We start from the raw sequence: 21,520 nt of genomic DNA, 5'->3' as shown, positions 1-21,520 counted from the left end.
TGCAGGATCGAATCACCTCTCTGGATCCATTCAACTGACTGGATTTGTTCTCGTTCCAAGCAGTGCACTAAAACTGGTCAAAGGCCGTGGTATGTGCTTTCCTGTCTGTGTGAAAGTGCATATAAAAGATCCCTTGCTGCCTACGAGTCTGAATTACCAAATGTTTGACATCCAATAGCTGATGATAAATTAATCAATGTGCTCTAGTGCTGTCATTAAACAAAACATGACTGTTTTACCATGTTTATGTTATGATACCTTCACAAATGGTTATATGAGCTCAGATATGAAAACGATAAACACAGATTCACGGTTTCAAGCAATACCTACACGAAAAACATGCATACTTTTAACAAACATTATGGGCAACATGATTAGATTACAGATAGTACCTGTATGTTCTCCCATCCCCAATGATTTTGCTTTTAAAGTGTAATTCTAAGTAGGAATAAAAATTCTCCCATTTCCAATGATTGTGTTATTATATTAATATACATACACAAATGTGTGCAAGTGGTGAGAACAATGTGAAAATGATACACACTTAAACATGTAAATGGGGTTGCAACCAAAGTCCATTAAAATGTAGTGTACAATTTTTTTTTTATTAAATCAGGTAAACCAGAAAAGAAACAACTGTACAAAAGGTTTTTAAAAAGAAAGGAAGACATCTGTAGAATAGCAGAATTTATTTATAATTTTAACAATGTTTAAATCACTGTGCAAAAAAATATTACAAAGTTAAAAAAAATGTTTAATAAAATATAAAACATTTTGAAGAATTACAAATTTTTTATTTGACATGAATTGCTGTACATATTATTGGTCAAACCACAAGAAGGTTGTAGGAGAAATATCAAATAAAAACAAACACCTTTCAATACTCCAAAGAAAACAACTTTTGTAATATTAATTTAGTATTCAATTGAAAGAATGGGATGCATAGAGTTTCAATATGGCTACCATCCATGCATTTTATTACATATATGTTTAATGAAGATATATGCAGAACTTCACATACATTGTTTTCGCTTCCTTTTTATTGCACAAGTTTATTTTGCGCAAGAATATATGTTCTTTTGCAAAATAAACGAGTGCAATAAATAGGAAGTAAAAAGCAACGTATGTGAAGTTCTGTATTTATTACATACCTTCTGTTGTTTTACAAAAACGGTTTTTAATTTAACGTCATAACAATACTTTATTAAATCTGTGATCAAAACTCCTTTCATGGATTCATTTAACGTTAAGAATCATACTCTGCGGCAGCCTTCAAATACGATATGACGTCAGTAAATAAAAGGTGCCAACAGCAGTAAAAAGAAAAAGGGAATTCCCCATTTAAAAATTGGTCCATATCGCAGGTAAGTGCGATACAAAATAAATTTATCACACGGTTTCCAAATGCCGTTATCACTATAGTAAGATTGAATAGGTATGTAATAAATTCCAATATTGCCTTGTATTAGTCCATGTTATATTTAAACTGTCTTGGTCACAATCATGTTGAAGAATGAGAATTTGTGTTCTTACTTTGGTCTTAGATTCCACACACATGCACACACTGCTCAAAGCACTTTAAAAAAAAAAATACATTTTGCATGGGAGCATGACTATTTCCCTCCCCACCTCCCCCAACCCCTTCAGCAAACACTTCGCTTACCAGTCATGAACACCCACCTGCGTAAATTGGTGCACACACACACCTGGTTTAAGAAAGAAATATTGCACTAGACGAGCTTGAAATGTAAATTAAATAAATATTGCAGTTTTGAGTATCATACTTTCATTATTATAATACATTAGAGTAATAATTTTCTTTTTCAGATTTTAGCAAATTCAGTGTTCAATTTTGGCAAATTTCTTTTTATTTTACCATGTTACAATTTTTTTTTCCTTTCTTCTTATTACCATCAAGAGGTAATTTTATTAGAAATAATCTGAAATTAACAGTTTAATGAATGTAAATTACATTCATCAAATCAATGTGATTTGATTCAGAGCTCTAGGCTTGCTGTAAGCAGTATAAATAATTTTTAAGATTATTACATCGAAGAGGGCTGAAATGGTACTTTTTTGCAACTGCAGTAAAATGGTCACCTCTACCATCTATATAGCTATTTTAAACTAATATTCGCAACATACATGTATATCCAGATAAATGCATCAATATTGCTATTTTTAGTACTATTGGGTACATAATTACAAAATAAAAATAATTTTTGTTTTGTTTTTTTGTTTTACAAAATCAACATTACAAACTCTTGCGAAAACTATCACAATGCGAGATGGTACATCCCACCATCTACAAAACAAAAATTAAATAATCTGGCTTTATTTACACTTTTTAAACTGTTCAGCAGATGCATAATAAAAGCAGAACGTGGGCACCTCAAACCTAGGTACCATGTGATCTTATCACTGCTTTAAACAACTGAAAATACCAGGAAAGTTAAAAAGTTAAAAATTGTAAGTTTGCTGCATTTATTTTGGCTCCACTAGAGCATACTGATTTATTAATCAATGCCACTGGATGTCATGAAGTGACTAGAGAAAGATGTACTCTATATGGACTTGTCTAAACTGTACAAGCTGCCAAATAGATGTTTGATGAAATAGGACTAAACAGGACAAAGACCCCCCACCCCCACCCCCACCCCCAAAAAACAAATCTGTTTCATCTACAGACAAAATTAACCTTAAATCCAGATACCTATAGTCCGTCCCATCCTCCTACAAAAATGTTTTTTTTCTAAATTATTTCAATTTGATTTGAAGTAAGAAGAAAAGTAAAAGTATTTTGAAAAAAAAAAAAAAAAACTGTTTTTGTGTCAAGTTTTACAATTTAAAACAATCGGCTAACAAATTAAACAACATGTAGTAAATTCAATAATATGAAAAAAGCGTTCCCTGTGGGAAAGACTATACCGTATGTGGAAATTGAACCAATGAGATTCTAATGTACTTTTATCTGAACATTTATTAATTTTATATTAATTATGTAGCTTTCCCAACCCCACCCTCTGCAAGTTGTTGGAATTTTTCAATTTGTTTTTTTAACTCTATTGTCAAGTGGATTTCAAGCAGGGCAAATGAATTATGAAAATAATGGCCCCAGTGTCAAAAACACAATCTTTAAAAGCATTCATAAAGTCCTGAATAATCATAATCATTTATCCAAAAAATAATGTGTCATTCATGTAACAGGGGCCAATTCCACAATTATGTACTGCAAAATATTGTTACTTTTGTTCACCTCTCCCACATATATTCACAATGGTATGACCAATCCCCCCAATTATTACACAATGCTCTTGTGGAATGTTACTGTGACATAATTTGACCAAAATTACCATATTAGGTTTTCAGCTTGTATTTTTTATTTATTTCTTACCTATTAAAAAATACATGATAAATATTTGTCCTTATTGCTTATAATAATTTATCATTAGAAATTACTTTTGAAAACTTCATGTAATTCTTGATAAACAGTACCTCCCCTTTTTCATAACATTTTGTATCATCTTCATCCCATGACACCTGCCCTACTCCCCATCCCATCCCCACCCCCACATAATTCTTGAACAGCCCCTAATGCTGTCATGGATAACAATTAACATCCACTCATATTTGACTGGTACTTGTGGTAGTCCTTGAGGCACTTGATGGGTACAAACAAAATAGTCCAAACTGCACAACACCCAAAATAACACCAGTACAGTTCGGCAGCTGAAAAAGAAGGACAGATTTAATGAACAGTGTAAAACAAAAAAAGGAAGACAGATTTAATTAACACAGTGTAAAACAGAAAAAGGAAGACAGATTTAATGAACACAGTGTAAAACAAAAAAAGGAAGACAGATTTAATGAACACAGTCCCAAACTGACCACGCATCAAGTGAGTGCTTTACCACTGGCTACGTCCAAACCCCAACAAAATGGATGCAAGTTAAACAGTGTTATTTGTAGTAGATAAAAACTGTCCGATTATATATGACTGTTAATAACCACCCCTAGACCTACTTCTTAAACTGGACTATGTGAAGCTGCTACAAGCACTAATAACTAGTCATGTTCTAAGGATCGATCATAATTGAATATGGATCAGTTTGGCTCCACCAATGTGATGATCGATCATAAAAAATCAATAATCGATTATGTGAGAAAATGTCAACTGTAATTGTTTCTCCAGTTTAAATGATGGAGCTGGTGTTAGTTGTCGTGTGTAAATAAAGAAAAAACATATAAAATAGATATAAAAAAGGTCTTACATGGTGAACCCAACAGGTGCATGGTGCTTATAATTCAAATAATTTTTATGTTCATATAATTTTAACCAATTGTGTAATTCTAAAGTTGAATGTTAGGTGCTAACTAATTATAACCGATTATCGACAGAGCTGGTTTAAGGAGCCACGGGCCTGTAGCACAAATAACAGCAGTCCTCCTTTCCAGGATATATATTTTGCAACCCCCTCAGGGGGAGAGGGAAAAATTACCGTGGGAAAATAAATGTACACATCACCGCGTGGCCCCCTGAAGTGCGGGGTCTGTAGCATGTGCTACATATGCTACTAGGATAAAGCGGCTCTGATTATCGATGAAATTCCAACTGACTTTCAACAGTGCTAATGACCTTGAGAATGGTGGTGTGGTGTTTAAACACCAGAAGCATTTCCTACATCAGTCTACAGCATCTTGCATTGGGACTACACACATCTACTCTTCATTTGGTTGTTCATTCTGGTTTTTGAAACTGATTTACCAGCCCTTGAAATAAGCTATTGTCAGCATGACCGATTAGTAGGTTACATGGTATTTCTCAGTTGTTTTGAAAGTTTCAACTAGATGGTAATACACAGTTTAACCGGAAATACTTGTGGTCTAAAATGTCCGTGGTTTGAGGACTAAAAACATTTCAAGAGTTGGGTTTTCTTTAAAGGTTTGGCAATTCTAAATTGAATGTTTTATTTTCGTGCTTTAGCATATTGAATATTCTATTCCATACATAAGCTTCCATTTGCATGATATCACCTTGGCTAAATTAAAGTTAAACACTGGAGCACTTAATTGCAATTTCAAGAGTAATACGGTATGCTCATGACTTCTAGATTATTGTAGTCCCACTCCCATGGCTAGTGATATTCAATGTTGGGCTACTAAATAACTATTGCCATGCCTGATGGCTAGATAATTTTTTTGGTAAAATGCTGCATTTAAGTCTACATTGTATTTTGTAAATGTGAATATCCTTCCCCCCCCTCCCCTCAAATCTAAGGGTTTTTAAGCTCTATCTCCTTCTTGAGGTGACATATCCAATTATTCCCATTTGTAAAATTGTATTTACTTAAAGTAGGGCTGATGATATTTGAATCATGGCTAGTACATTTTTTAAATCACTATCCCATGGCTAGTGGATTTTTAGAACAATTCTAGAAGCCATGATGCTATTAGCAAAACAACTGATCAGTCTTTGGTTTTATATATACAGCTAAAAAAAGAAAAACCCTAGAAAATGTCTGCTCGTAGTTTGCTGATCAGATTAATATATTATACTAAAGGATCGTACTTAACATCAAAATTTTCAGTCAGTACATTATAAGGTATTTGAATATTTAGCAGAACCTATTTAATTCCCATTTGATAAAATCCCAATACGTGCCTCTGAAAACTGCAAGAACGATTGTTTCGTTCGCATGTTGCTCGCGCAAATCTAATTTTGCATAACCTATTTTTTTGTTCTCGCAAAATCTGGAGCACCAGAGAACCATTTACTTGGATGTAACGGGTTACGAAAAAAGGAAATGGGTTATCTGGTTTTATTTCTGTGTAACCGATAAATGGGTCACGCCGATTTTCAATTCTCAGAGGCCTGCACTAGATGCCATTACTTGATGTCAGTAAAATGTTTTAGCACCATATAAAATACAATAACAGTCATTAGATACATGCTATTTTGTCCCAGTTTGTTACAGTAATCACAGTCGGATTGATCCTCAATGAAGTATGGGTTACGGGAAATAACGGGACTTATTTCGAGAGCTGATTTACTACTATCATGATTTTTGTCACCTAAAATCTAGAAAGCTGACTTTCTGATTACATACCAAACCCCTGTGATAAGCTGAAAAATAAAAACCTATCATATATTGGAGTGTGAAATAAAATGGACTTAGGCTTTCACTAAAATCTAGCCACTTTAATACAAACAGGTTTCATAAATTTACTCATAAGTGTTTTAAGCATGGTGTCCAATATTAGAAAAATAAATGGCTTGATGAACTGGAAATGGTCGGCAGGAGGAATGAATGAATGAATGTTTAACGACACCCCAGCACAAAAAATACATCAGCTATTGGGTGTCAAACTATGGTAAATGTCAGCAGGAGGAAGTACTAGCACTAAATACGGTTTTGAGCCTTGAAAAAACTTTAGGTGAAGCAGAATCGGGGGTAGGGGTGGTGGGTGGGGGATCTGGAAACACTCAAACAAATGTTGGCATGTCAGACTAAAGCATATCAATACTTACAGCAAGGTATGAATTGTCAATCACTGAACCATACACGACCCAGGAGACTGCACACAAAAAGTTCATAAAACACAGTGGAAACGAAATTGTATCACAGCTTTTTGTTCTCACAACAGTCGTCTGAAACAAAACAAGATATAAAATCACAGCTTTTTGTTCTTTCAACAGTAGCTTGAAACAAAACAAGGTATAAAATCACAGCTTTTTGTTCTCACAACAGTCGCCTGAAACAAAACAAGGTATAAAATCACAGCTTTTTGTTCTCACAACAGTCGCCTGAAACAAAACACGATATAAAATGACAGCTTTTTGTTCTTACAACAGTCGCCTGAAACAAAACAAGATATAAAAGCACAGCTTTTTGTTCTTACAACAGTCGCCTGAAACAAAACAAGGTATAAAATCAAAGCTTTTTGTTCGCACAACAGTCGCCTGAAACAAAACAAGATATAAAATGACAGCTTTTTGTTCTTACAACAGTGGCCTGAAACAAAATAAGATATAAAAACACAGATTTTTGTTCTTACAACAGTAGCTTGAAAGAAAACACGATATAAAATCACAGCTTTTTGTTCTTACAACAGTGGCCTGAAACAAAATAGGATATAAAAACACAGATTTTTGTTCTTACAACAGTAGCTTGAAACAAACCAAGATATAAAATCACAGCTTTTTGTTCTCACAAGTCACCTGAAACAAAACAAGATATAAAATCACAGCTTCTTGTTCTCACAACAGTGGCCTGAAACAAAATAAGATATAAAAACATAGCTTTTTGTTCTTACAACAGTAGCTTGAAACAAAACACGATATAAAATCACAGCTTTTTGTTCTCACAACAGTCGCCTGAAACAAAATAAGATATAAAATCACAGCTTTTTGTTCTCACAACAGTAGCTTGAAACAAAACACGATATAAAATCACAGCTTTTTGTTCTCACAACAGTAGCTTGAAACAAAACACGATATAAAATCACAGCTTTTTGTTCTCACAACAGTCGCCTGAAACAAAACACGATATAAAATCACAGCTTTTTGTTCTTACAACAGTGGCCTGAAACAAAACACGATATAAAATCACAGCTTTTTGTTCTCACAACAGTAGCTTGAAACAAAACACGATATAAAATCACAGCTTTTTGTTCTCACAACAGTCGCTTGAAACAAAACACGATATAAAATCACAGCTTTTTGTTCTTACAACAGTGGCCTGAAACAAAACACGATATAAAATTACCACTTTTTGAAATACAGACTGAATAAAAGGCAACATTTAAAAATCTTTGTATATTTTTTTTAATATGTTCAATAGACCTCCTTTTTTTTTTAGCAAAGGAGGAAATTGGACAAAAACAACAATATTGAGGCTGTTGTGATTAAAAATTCTTGTATGAATTAAAATTTAATGTGAAACAAATTAAGGTTTTCTGTAAACTGACAAACTTGTGAACACATCTTTTGCAAATTGTTGATTTTTACATTTATAGTTATTCTTTAAAATCAAAAGCCTATCAATTAAACATGGATTGGATTATTTAAAAAAAAAAAAATTCTTACCAGTGTTGCTAGTGGTGATGCGTAGCATACAATTGTTACAAAAATGCATAAGGTTCCCATTTGCTGAGTGGCAACTTTGTTGTCGAGCTGGTAAAACCGAGTGTAGATAAGTGGACTGAACAACAACACAAGAGATATCGAGACAAGGCGACGAACATGAGACTGGAAGAAACAAAAAACATAATAGTAATAATAATAATAATAATAATAATAATAAATATAACTGCAAGCGGTAATGACGGATTCCCAAGCTATAATAGCTGTACATTACTGAGACTGGAAGAAACAAAAAACATAATAGTAATAATAATAATAATAATAATAATAATAATAATATTTAATAAATATAACTGCAAGCAGTAAGGACGGATTCCCAAGCTATAATAGATGTACATTGCTGAGACATATTTATGTTATTTAATTACAATAATGACCCACCTCCACAACCAACGTGCACACACTGTCACTTAGTACTCAGACTTACTTATGTTATCTAATTATATTAATAATTACCCGCCCACCCTCACCCCAAATTCACATACTGTCACTTAATCAACTACCAAATTTCAGCCAAGTCGTCCCTGGACTTAACAAACAAACAAACAACAATAATATCTTTCAAAAACACCACACAAAAACCCTATATGGGCACTTGTTTCATATTTTACACGTTAATAAAGCAGTAAATGAGTAATCCTAACATATAAATTTTATTTCTGTCACTTTTATAGATTTAAAGATACAAACAGTTTCTATTTACAAAATCAATCTGAAAAATTTCAAAAATAAAAAAATGTAAATTGACAGTTTATTACACTCTAAGGAGTAGGTTACAACAGTGAAAACAAAAGTTTTTACCAGTAAATTTCATAGAAACTGACATACAATACGAAATCTGCGATAGAGGCCAATACACATAAGCAATACACATCATTTTTAATACAATCAATCTCAATCCACCCCGAAGTACCCAACTACCTACCAAATTTCAGCTAAATCAGCCCAGAAGTGTTCTTACAAGATGACCCAACAAAAATAATAATAATAATAATAATAATAATAATTTAAGCAAAAACAATAGAAGAAGAAGTTTGTTTTGTTTAACGACACCACTAGAGCATATTGATTTATTAATCATTGGCTATTGGATGTCAAACATTTGATAATTCTGACATATAGTCTTGGAGAGGAAACTCACTACATTTTTCCATTGGTAGCAAGGGATCTTTTATATGCACCATCCCACAGGCAGGATAGCACATACCACAGCCTTTGATATACCAGTCATGGTGCACTGGCTGGAATGAGAAATAGCCCAATGGGCCCACCGATGGGGATCGATCCCAAACCGACCGCGCATCAAGCGAGCGCTTTACCACTGGGCTACGTCCCACCCGCCTGCAATAGGTTCCCAGCAGAAAACTTTGGGGAACCTAATCCCCACCAAAAACAATAGGTTCCCCAGCAGAAAACGCTTGGGGAACCTAATAATAATCCCACCAAAAACAATAGGTAGAAAACGCTTGGGGAACCTAATAATAATCCCACCAAAAACAATAGGTTCCCCAGCAGAAAACGCTTGGGGAACCTAATAATAATCCCACCAAAAACAATAGGTTCCCCAGCAGAAAACGCTTGGGGAACCTAATAATAATCCCACCAAAAACAATAGGTTCCCCAGCAGAAAACGCTTGGGGAACCTAATAATAATCCCACCAAAAACAATAGGTTCCTCAGCCTTGGCTTGGGGAACCTAATAATAATCCCACCAAAAACAATAGGTTCCTCAGCCTTGGCTTGGGAACTTAATAATAATCCAAGCAAAAACAATAGGTTCCCAGCGGAAAACGCTTGTGGAACTTAAATATAAAGAATACACTTAATTATTCTAAATTTGATCATTTTACAAACAAAGAATTTCACGAAATATTGGGATTGGAAATTATTGAAGTTCATTTCCAAAAACTACTTGTGGTCTGCAAAACACAGTAACTGGGAATAATTGCCATAAATACCAGACAGCTAACCCCAATTGCGTGTAAGTAAACACAACACAATCAATTTTTTAAACAGTTTTAAACCAACCAAATTAACTGATCTAAAATATTGTTTAAATTATTCATGGCCAATTTAATAAATGATGTCACTTTGTATAAAATAACTTTCCTTTGATAATTTGTTTTTGCCAAATGCACATGGTAATAAAAAAAAAAATTCTCCAAAACACAAACGTCTTTTGAAAATTTGCTGTCTGCATTGCTGGGTAACAGGAAAAAAGTTTCGCAATTGGTCTGATTCAATAAACTAAAATTAAACATGTTTTTCACTGATGTTTGCATTCATCTTTAGAGGACTAACAAAAACAGATATAGTACATATGAATGAGAACCAAAACACTCACCTTTCTCATTGAATAAATGTAGTATATGGTGATATAAATAAACTGTAAAACTGCTCCAAATACATTGGTCATAATAACTGTGGATATTTTCTGCATGAAACCATACCGCAACCACCAGCAGGCACTACAAGAAGCAAGACATTTATAAGTTTGTTTTGTTTAACAACACCACTAGATCACATTGATTTATTAATCATCGGCTATTGGATGTCAAACATTTTGCAATTCTGACACATAGTCGACTAGCTAGTTTTTTCTTTTATATGCACTTTCCCACAGACAGTTGTGATGCACTGGTTGGAACGAGAAAAAAACCAATCAGTTAAATGGATCCACCGAGGTGGTTTGATCCTGCAATGCAAGCACCTCAAGCCAGCACTCAACCGACTGAGTTAAATTCTGCCCCACTACAAGAAACTAGACAGATCCAGTAACAAAATGGCCTCAATGCACAATTTTTTGCCAAAACTGGGAAGGAAGGAAGGAAGGAAATGTTTTATTTAACGATGTACTCAACACATTTTATTTATGGTTATATGGTGTCGGACATATGGTTAAGGACCACACAGATATGAGAGAGGAAACCTGCTGTCACCACTTCATGGGCTACTCTTTCCAATTTGAAGCAAGGGATCTTTTATATGCACCATCTTGTACATACCATGGCCTTTGTCAAACCAGCTGTAGAGCACTGGCTGGAACGAGAAATAGCCCAAAGGGCCCACCGACAGAAATCAATGCAAGATTGACTACGCATCAGGCGAGCGCTGTACCACTGAACTACGTCCCACCCACACCAAAACTCGGAGTCCAGAACTTGTAAAACATCATGTCATATGCACTAACAAAGAATTTGTTATGTAATCCTTTCTGAAATACATGTATATATATATATAGCTCACCCAACTGATCAATAAATCAGGTACTGAATTTGGTGATTTAAAAAAAAAAAATTAGGATGCTAAAGGAATTGTAAAAATTATGGAATCTAGATATTTTAGGATTCCATCTCATGATTTTCTGAATGAAAATCTAGACTTTGCATAAGTACGGAATGCAGCGAAATTCTACCCCTGAACTGGTGTATCAAACGCAGTGGTACGTGCTATCCTGTCTGTTGATGAAATAGAATAGATGTTTAACAACTCCCCAGCATGAAAAGTACATCGGCTATTGGGTGTCTGTGGGATGGTGTATATCAAAGATCCCTTGCTACTAATGGACATATGTAGCAGGCTTCCTATCTAAGACGGACCCCATATAACCGTAAATAAAATGTGTTGAGTGCGTCTTTAAATAAAACATTTCCTTCCTTCCTCTAAGACTATATGTCAAAATTACCAAATGTTTGACATCCAGTAGCCAACGATTAATAAATCACTGTACTCAACTTTAACTTTGTCTCAGCATCACACTCCATGTTATTTTCTGGAATACGTCAATATGTAGTTGCCTTTACTGGACACCTCAGGTGAACCTATTAGGAATATGTGTAAATGTGGTTGTCTCCCCTGCACACTCCACCTGTGTACTTGAAAACTGTGTTCGCTAACGGCGGAGAACCACTGTGCGAAGTAGTGTGGGATTTGAGAATGGGAACTCATGCTCACTTCTTTGAAACATTTGGAAACATGTTCTCTGCACAAAAAAGATAAATATTGTTTTGTTTAACCTTCTGAGTACTGCAAGCGAGATATCTCGCCTGACGTCACGTCAGTCGATATACTGTACACTGTATACAGTGCATTCCCCAATTCATATTTCCCGCCGTTCTGCACACGACTCACCGGAAACGGAAATATAATTAAAGAAAAATTTATTTTTTTCAAAATGGTGGCTTTCAAAAAAAACAATTCGGCAAATATTTTCGCTTGACAACAATGGCGGCACGTCGCGGTCATTTTCAGGGATCGATAGCTGATTGTCACAGCTAATTTGATAATAAATTTGATCGTTTTACCAACAACGAAAATTACCAAATATTGCAATATGAATCGTAGTTCGGGTTTAAAAAAAAATTCTGGTCAGAAAACCACTGTTATCGGGAATAATGAACATAAATACTGGACAGCTGGCCACAAATGCCCGTAAGTAAACACAAATTTTTCGATTTTTTGCCTAATTTTAATCACCATTAGCCGATCTAAAATAATAAATTAAAAAAAAAAAGACACGAAAATAATACTTACCAATTCATATATGAACTTTATTTCATGTATTTATAAAACATTTAAGTGAATATATGTGAGTAAAAATTATAAACGTGTACCCACTCAACGTGGTTTTTGTTAAAAATTAATCCAGTAGTCTAAAGGTTAACAACACGACAAGAGAACACTGATTTATCAATCATCAGCTATTTGTTAATTTTGACATATACTCTTAGAGAGGAAACCCGCTAAATTTTTCCATCAATAGCATGACATCTTTTATATGCACCATCCCACAGACAGGATAACACATACCACAGCCTTTGATATACCAGTTGTGGTGCACTGGATAGAACGGGAAATAGCCCAATGGGCCCACAGATGAGGATCGATCCTAGAAGTAACTGTGCATCAAGTGAGCGCTTTACCACTGGGCTACATTCTACCCTTCCCTGAACCAGTTTTAAATACATGGCATATTATGCTATATGTAAATCATTCATGTGTAGTTTCCTCCCTACACACCATGTCCGGAATACAAGCATACCCAAAGATGATGTTGTGACACAGCAGCACATACCTGTAAATTATCTTACCTGATAAAGAAGGCAAAAAATGGAATCGGTGAAATGTCACCAGCACCCTTCTTGATTATTTTTGAGCAAATTTCTCTGAAAGAGATAAAATTAAAAAAAGAAGACATAAAGCACTGAAAATTGATCGAAAATACAAAATTAAAATTTATTTATTAATGTATATTGTTTATTATCGAAGGGCAGTTATGTACACATACACACATTTTCAATAACAATAACTAATCTAGTTGAAATTGCTATAATTCTATAGGTCTAAACTACAGGAGACATTTTGTTTTGTATTGCATCGCAATTCACTATGTAAATTGCACAGATCGTTACACAATTCTAAAACATTAAGTAATAGTTGCTACTCAATTTTCAACTGATCACCAACAGCTGATAATCAAAATTTTAAAAACATATTGTTCCTTGCACCAGTTACTACAAATCTCGAGTCAAAATTTAAACAGCAAAGTAATCAAATCAAATTAGTTTGTTATCATATATTTTTTCACATTATAAATATAACAATTTAAGATTTACAGAAACATCTTCATGTGCCAAAATAAAATAAAACTTGACTACATTAGTTTTTAAAAGTAATTTCATTTTAAGTCTTTTTGCACCCCTTTAAGGCATCATCTTGAAAATTTACTTTACATCAGTGTAATTACTGTGAATTCGCATTTTCAATATGAAACATTTTAACATGAACATGTTTAATACTTTAACCTGTTGTCCAAGTAATCATGCAGGGTTTTATAATGCACATAAGTCAACATGATAAACACTGTGCCTACAAAATGCATGCCTAAAATAAACAAGCCCAAATTATCTACAATTCTTTTCAAGTTATTTTAATCCCATTAAAGCTTAACATTTCAGTGGTTCGGAGGTGAAATATTTGGTGAGAGCAATGAAGGTCTATGACAAACTTCCACTGTAGTAAATTTTCCAATTCTTACTAAAGGTGATGCAACATATTGCAAGTGTCTCGAATGACAGCAATCGACTGTGACAAGATAAACATAACAGTTTTATTGGTTGCTATGCAACAAGCTATTCTCATATGAGGCACTAGTACTGTGTTGTCATAACTTTTATTGATAAGTAAAGTTTGATAGCCGTTTCGGAGATGAAGAAAACTTTAAAGTGTTTTCTCAGTTATTAATATGTATCCTGACCTCTGACCTTGACATTTCCCCCCTTTACCACCTTCAGACCGTAAGGTGGTAAAGGGGGAAAATGCCAAGGTCAGGATAGAGTATTAAAAAAACATTTTGTTTAGTATCGCATCACAATTTGCTATGCAATTTTCAGAGATTGCTATACAATTTTAAAACAGTAAACACCGGTTGCTAATCAATTTTCAATCGACAAAAAAAATGTTGCTAATAAAATTTTTGAAAACAAAATGTTCCCTGTGTTTTCAAAGGAACTTAAGTGACCAACCCAAGTTTTTAAACACTACAATATATATTTTTCACTATTAAGGCCGTTTTTGATCATTTAAATTAGAAATACAATGTGGTTTTGGGGGGTTTTTTAAATATTAATTTTCATACACCTTAAATGGTTCTGTCATCCAGCTTTTTGCATACTTCTAAAAACGCATGTTACTCGGAGTAGTAATGGTTATCGAGACAAGCTTTAGTTATTTGTAAACAGTATTTCCCTGTTTAAACATCAGACTTTAGCTTCTCTCTGTGATAACCATATCCAGATGATTGTTGCATATTTGTTGATTAACTAAACTTAGTGTCTAGAACGGTCCCAATGTTGTTGATAAAAAATATTAAAACTCTGACAAAATCTGTCATTACAAAGGATTTTATTCAAAATATGAGATGCTATAAAAAAAAAAATCTAAAAAACCCACCATAATTTCAGATACCATCAATAAATGTGAAACAAGTTGTCATGTAGACCAGTGTATGCGTGCAGCCAGAGTTCCAAAAGTAAAAATAACCTGATCCCGATAGCTCTGATTGGTCAATATGCCACAGAGTACTGTGTAGCAAATCATGTTCCAGTCACATGGTCTGTGACTTACTAACAGACAAAAATTTAATAGTCTGCATTGATCAATGATTACTGTTTCTATTTTTTTGTACATATATGCATACATAAATAACAGATGTACATTCATTAAACTATGGCTGAAATACAAATATTTAAACAAGGTCTTATTTGGGGGGTTTTAAAGACTAAAAAAAAGAAAAACAATAAGACCTAAAAAAAATATATATATTGTAAACGAGACCTAAGCCTATTCCTACATACATGTACCTATTATAATTTTTTCCCCTTCTTTTTATTATTCCGTCTACTTTTGAATTTTCTTTGTCTAAATTTTATTTCTATTTTAAAGAAAGTAGAAAATTATACGCTTGCAATTTTCGGGACCTCACGTAAGCTTTATAGGCTAACAGTTATGAACTAATCGAGACAATTTTACCGACTTAGCTGATTTCTGTAACTAGTTCATTTATGTACGCTATATGTATGTATAACTATATGAACAGCTAGTATAAATGAGTTATCCTTATCAGACATTGTGATATATTACCTTACAACAGTGGACTTTCTAATTAATAATAAATTAAATAGGCAAAGGAGTTTTGATCGGATTGGTACGTCTTCGAAGATGTCTATTAAACCAGTGTTTTCTGATTTATATAGCAAAAATAAGTGCCAGTCATATATTAAAAGGTTGCATGGACGCTACCATTCTCGTCACATTTTTTTATTTTTCAGGTATTATTAAACAAGTTTTTCTATCAGCTACATATAAGGTAAATAGTGGCAATCAATATATAAAATTATTTTACATGCGATGTTTGATAACAGTAAGGTGCATAATTTTTCACTCACCAGATTTTTAAAATGTGCATTGTATGAGTGCAATCACACTCGTGCAACTTAAAGGGACATTCCTGAGTTTGCAGCATTGTCAGATGTTTCTGACTAAAAAAATATTTCTACAATTAAACTTACATATTAAATATATTTTCTGGTTTAGAATATCAGTGTCTGTATATTCAATGTGTTTCTGGTCATCTTAATATTTGTAAGAAGTCCAAACTGGATTTTGTCTTCAAATCAAATTTTGTACGTACGAAAATATTATATTTTTGGACATAAAATGAAATTTAACCTAGTACAAATATTAGAACGATCAGAAACATGTTTAATATACAGCCACTAATATTTTATTCAGAAAAATATATTTAATATGTAATTACAATCATTAAACAGTCTTTGTTAGTCAATAACATCTTAAAAATTGCAACAAACTCAAGGACTGCGGCAGGGGTGGGGAAAAGCCCTTTTTTCTTGGTCTGGGACCGATTCTCGATCTCTGAGACCGAAATTATTTTTTAAAAACATGTGTTTGCCGGTCCCACTTTTGTCATTCTTGTCGGTCCGAAGCACCTGTCCATCTCTATTATTGGAACAAATTCCTATCCGTCAGTTGGATCAGCCTGCCCAGATATCGGTATCTTGTGCATGATTTAAAATACTAATAAATAGTGGTCAAACTGACTGGGGTTTCAGACGTCTGTGATTTTAAAGTCTGCCATAAGTCGGACCTACAATAGTATCAATCCACTGCCACTAGGCTAGACATTTGTCAAAGCCGCTGAGCTGGTCACGAGATTAAACAGATGTTAACAGTAACACCATTCTTGGTGAGAAAGCTACCAAGGTATTACACTCCAATTAAAACAAAGGATTCAGAGTTTGCAACTGGTCACAATCAACACCCGTCAACGCCTGTGTACGGAGATCTGTCGGGTCGAGTGTCCCGAGTCCGAGAACAGAACAGAAAAAGGCTTTTGTGAAATACAAACTACTTGAAATAGCATAAAATATACTGAAATAATCTATAAATGTATTTCTTGTTGACTGTTCAATGTAGTGTATCAAATAATTAGAAAGGACTTTAAAATTAAAAAAAAAAAGGTTTCCACCTTTTTTGTTACAAGTGGGAGTGAGCTGGAATAGCTAAACTGGCTATCTCTAGAGCCAGTAGAGGTCAAATGTCATCCAATTTGCCATCCAATCGGCGAAGACGTTATTAATTGTTTTGTCAAAACATGTGCTAGCTAAGTTGTCAAACGCTCGAACACGGTAACAGTGTTATTGTTTATTAATTTTCAGGACACAGTTCTAAATACTCTTACTTTTTATACATACATGTATAATATGGGAGTTAAAATGCATAACTTTTATTCCTTTTTTTAATATTATTTATTCCATTATATAAAATAAATACAATTAGTTTTTTTCGCTGATGTGATAAAACATTTTGTTTTTCTTTCATGTTTTGATGTTTATCATTTTGCGTTCATGATACAAGATACAAATATACAAATGCCACTATGATTTTGTTTTAAAAACACTATTTGGCAAATATCACCGTTTAAATGATTTTAATTTTTATTCCTTTCTTCTTTTCCCTCTCCCCCCGGTAGTGATGACATCACGTGGGACCGATTGACAATTTTATTTTTCCCCACCCCTGGTCTGCGGTCTGTCTCTGTGATTAAAGAGTAAATGTACCGTATACGTGTAGAGATGTGCATACTCACATGCCGACAAGCTGGCAGGCTATGGAGATGACAACACAGACCCAGGACAGTACGTACACATACGTCTCCTCCATCTGTGAGCTGGGTTAATCAGCTCCCTGCAACAACAAGTACACACGTCAGAGCTCTACCTGTCCACTGCCAAATTAGCAAATTGCTCATTTTCATAGAGGGGCTCAAACATTTAGTCTTTGGCTAACATTTAGTCACTCTTCACAAAACCCAGTTATTTTGTAACAAAATAACAATTACTACAAAAAAAATATTTGCCAAATTAAAATAAATTTCGCCAACTGTTTTTAAAATTCACAATTGGCGAACTTGGCGAGTGCCAGAGCTAGCCCTGATTTTGAATAATCTGTAAGGAAATACTCTACATACACATGTATCGGAATACTGGCTCAAATTAAATTTGTTCCACCAAGATCGAGCCCTGCAACATCAAACTATAATGTGACAATGATGGATTGTTTTGTATAAATAATTTTTTTTGAATTTGCCAAGTCTATTCAATATAAAAATATATAAATTATCCAGGTACTGACACATCCATGGGTGTTTTACTTGCACTGCAGCAATAAATTAAAAGTTTGTTTTGTTTAAGGTCGGTGGGCCCACTGGGCCATTTCTCGTTCCAGCCAGTGCACCACAACTGATATATCAAAGGTCATGGTATGTGCTATCCTGTCTGTGGGATGGTGCATATAAAAGATCCTTTGCTACTAATGAAAGAAATGTAGTGGGTTTCTTCTCTGGGACTTATAATGAAAAATGTAGCAGATTTCCTCTGAAGACTCCAGTACATAATTACCAAATGTTTGATATCCAATAACCGATAATTAAGTACTCAATTTGCTCTCGTGGTGTTATTAAATAAAGATAAAATTTATTTTGTTTAACGACACCCCTAGAGCACATTGATTTATTAATAATCGACTATTGGATGTCAAACATTTGGTAATTATGAACTGGAGTCTTCAGAGGAAATCTGCTACATTTTTCATTATAATTTAGAAGCAAGGGAACTTTAATATCAAGTTCTACAGATAGCACAGTGATGGGGCACTTGGTGGAATAGGGAAAACATATAATAGGATGGGTCTGCCAAGGTGGTTTGAGCCTACAAGACAAGAACGGAAGTAGTTTGTTTTGTTTAACGACACCACTAGAGCACATTGATTAATTAATCATTGGCTATTGGATGTCAAACATTTAGTAATAATGACTCGTAGTCATCAGAGGAAACCCGCTACATATTTCATTTAGCAGCAAGGGATCTTTTATATGCACTTTCTCACAGACAGGAAAGCACAAACTATGGCCTTTGACCAGTTGTGATGCACTGGCTGGAAGGCCTATAACACAAGCACCTTGATTCTAACATGTACTATACATATACTTCATATTCCTGTTAAAAGTCTAGCACCTCAGATACTGTCTCCATCATTTTATCAAAACATTCCTTGAGGCAAGACTTCCTTATTTTCCCCCTCAATACTTGCGTTTATGTCTTACAGTTAGAGATACATCTAGCTTAGTTAGGAGTCATAAATAACAGTATATACATATATACATGTGTATTATATTCCAGCTCTCTGAAAGTTGTGAGAACAACCATTTTGTTCACATTTCACTCAAGCAATCTTCTCACTATGCGTAACCCATTTCTCATTCATGTATTAAATTTAGGACATCACATACAGTGGGTTACAAAAAAAATTAATTAAAAATGAGTTATCTGAATTTATCATTTTGCAATATATCAATGGCTGGATTTTGCAAGTATTCATTCTCAGCGACTTGGACTGAATTGAGATACAGATTCATTCATTCTATATTTAAACAACGGCAACTAGGGTGGAAAATATGGAAGTCTTTCCGTGTCTTGAATTCTTAACGAGACTGTCCTGAATTTGCTGCCATTGGTGAGATGTTTTCGACGTACAGAAACTTTTCAACTGCTAAAATTACATACATGTATATATACTTTCACGTACAGTGAAACCTCTCAAAACCGGACGTTTTACCCAGTCCCTTTTTAAAACACTTACTGAACTTAACCTCTCTAAACCGGATCCCTGTTAAAACCGGACATTTGTCTTGGTACCTAGGGTGTCCAGTTTAGAGGGGTTTCACTGTATATACATTGTATTTCTGATTGCAGGGATTTATCCAGGATGTTTTTCCTAGGGTCCCATGTTCCCATGGGATTCAACAAAATTAGTGCAAGTAAATCATTCTTGGGATCTTTTCAGGCCACTATTAAATATATTTATTAGAACAGACACAGGGCTTCTAGATTAGCCCCACTCCCATGGCTAGTGATATTCAATGCTGAGCTAGTAAATTTAACTACTATTGCTATGCCCAATGGCTAGTGAAAAAAAAAAGTTGTCAAATGCTGCATTTAATTCTATTCTGTAAATATGAATATCCCGCCTCCAAACCCACCCCCCAATCTTAGTGTTTTTAATCGCTATCTCCATCTTTAGGTAACATATTGATTATTACTATTAGTAGAATTGTATTAAGTAAAGTAGGGCTAGTGCATTTTAATTGTGGTAGTAAATTTTTTAAATCACTGATCCCATGGCTAGTGGATTTTGTAAAAATTCTAGAATCCCTGCAAACATGTATATAATTAAATATATACATATTCACACTTTATTATTAAAAAAATTGGGAATTTTCTGTGCCACTTTCTTTTGTTAAGGGGCTCCATGTTCAGACCCACAGAACACCTGGATAAATCTGTGGATTAACTGTTCTGTTTTCGGTTGTGATATAGCACCTACTAAATTATTATGATACACACCAGGGAATATTTTGTTTTCAAGATCTTTGATCAGCAATATTTCTAGTCATTTGAAAATTGATTAGCAACAACTGTTAACTCTTTTTAAATTGTGTAGAGATCCCTGAAATTCACGTAGTGAATCGTGACACGATACTGAACAAAATGTTCCCTGCACATTGAATTTACAGGTAAATATTCTAAACAATAAAATGTATTTTATGAGTAATTTTAGGTTTTAAAAAGGCTCGGTTAGTTGGAAACATGTTATAATGGCAGCAAACTCAGGGCAGTCTCAAACAAACTTGCCTGAATTTTCTGAAACATGTCAGGACTCTTAACATTTTTGGTTCTATGTTAGTGACAAACACCACCTTACATCTGGATCCAGCTGCCATGTGGAGCACCTAAAAACTCAGTTTCAACTGTTCAAACGAAATGTCCGAGTGTAACAGAATGCACATCTTACATCTTTTAGATTTTAATATTTAATCAATCAGTTCTGTAAAACTTATAACATAAGCCTTAAACTTAAAGGCTACATCTAGTACATGATCATAAATGTCAGAACTGTTGTCAACACTAAAATAAAAATTAAGATTGTGCTACTTTAAAATGACACGTTAACGCAACAGTGACACTGTCAGTATCGACTGTAGAACAAATATATCGACTACGGATTACCACCTGTGTGAATCTTTGTTAACATATCAACATGTCTTAAATATAAACTCCTTCTAGTCCTTCGTAAATGTTGTCATTTTGTGCCGCGTCAAAATCTCGCGAGATTACCGTCATTAGACTTCAGCGTAAACAGGTGTATGTTTCTTTTTAGTTATATTTATATTTTAATTACATTTATATTTCTGTCAGTATATTACTGTTAAATTATCATTATTTCATGCAATACTCGTTT

General features: G+C 34.0%; 1 protein-coding gene across 4 annotated transcripts; it reads right to left on the bottom strand.

Annotated features, from left to right (window-relative positions):
• Positions 1–1,223: 1,223 nt before the first annotated feature.
• Positions 1,224–21,383, bottom strand: LOC121381244 (sugar transporter SWEET1-like). 4 transcript variants are annotated; one of them, XM_041510472.1, is made up of 7 exons: positions 21,292–21,383; positions 17,811–17,908; positions 13,234–13,308; positions 10,488–10,611; positions 8,087–8,248; positions 6,530–6,649; positions 1,224–3,729 (listed from the first exon to the last, which is right to left on the bottom strand). In XM_041510472.1, exons 2-7 carry the CDS (start codon positions 17,882–17,884, stop codon positions 3,625–3,627), a joined length of 660 nt encoding a protein of 219 aa, XP_041366406.1. In that variant the 5' UTR covers positions 17,885–17,908; positions 21,292–21,383; the 3' UTR covers positions 1,224–3,624. The 4 variants fall into 4 exon arrangements, with proteins under 4 accessions (XP_041366406.1, XP_041366407.1, XP_041366408.1 ...); XM_041510473.1 differs by having other exon boundaries at positions 20,914–21,370; XM_041510474.1 differs by lacking the exon at positions 21,292–21,383 and having other exon boundaries at positions 17,811–18,500.
• Positions 21,384–21,520: the final 137 nt, after the last annotated feature.

The sequence above is a fragment of the Gigantopelta aegis genome, chromosome 9 (assembly GCF_016097555.1).
Source record: "Gigantopelta aegis isolate Gae_Host chromosome 9, Gae_host_genome, whole genome shotgun sequence".
NCBI classification, from domain to species: domain Eukaryota; kingdom Metazoa; phylum Mollusca; class Gastropoda; order Neomphalida; family Peltospiridae; genus Gigantopelta; species Gigantopelta aegis.
Note: the sequence above shows the minus strand (reverse complement) of the source record. Positions and strands in the feature narration are given on the sequence as shown.

Coding starts and splice junctions, on each gene's coding strand:
- LOC121381244 (XM_041510472.1), bottom strand. CDS start 17,884: ATGGAGGAGACGTATGTGTACGTACTGTCCTGGGTCTGTGTTGTCATC. Junction 8,249..10,487: donor ACATTTATTCAATGAGAAAG/GTGAGTGTTTTG, acceptor TGTTTCTTCCAG/TCTCATGTTCGTCGCCTTGT. Junction 6,650..8,086: donor CATCACCACTAGCAACACTG/GTAAGAATTTTT, acceptor GTTTTGTTTCAG/ACGACTGTTGTGAGAACAAA.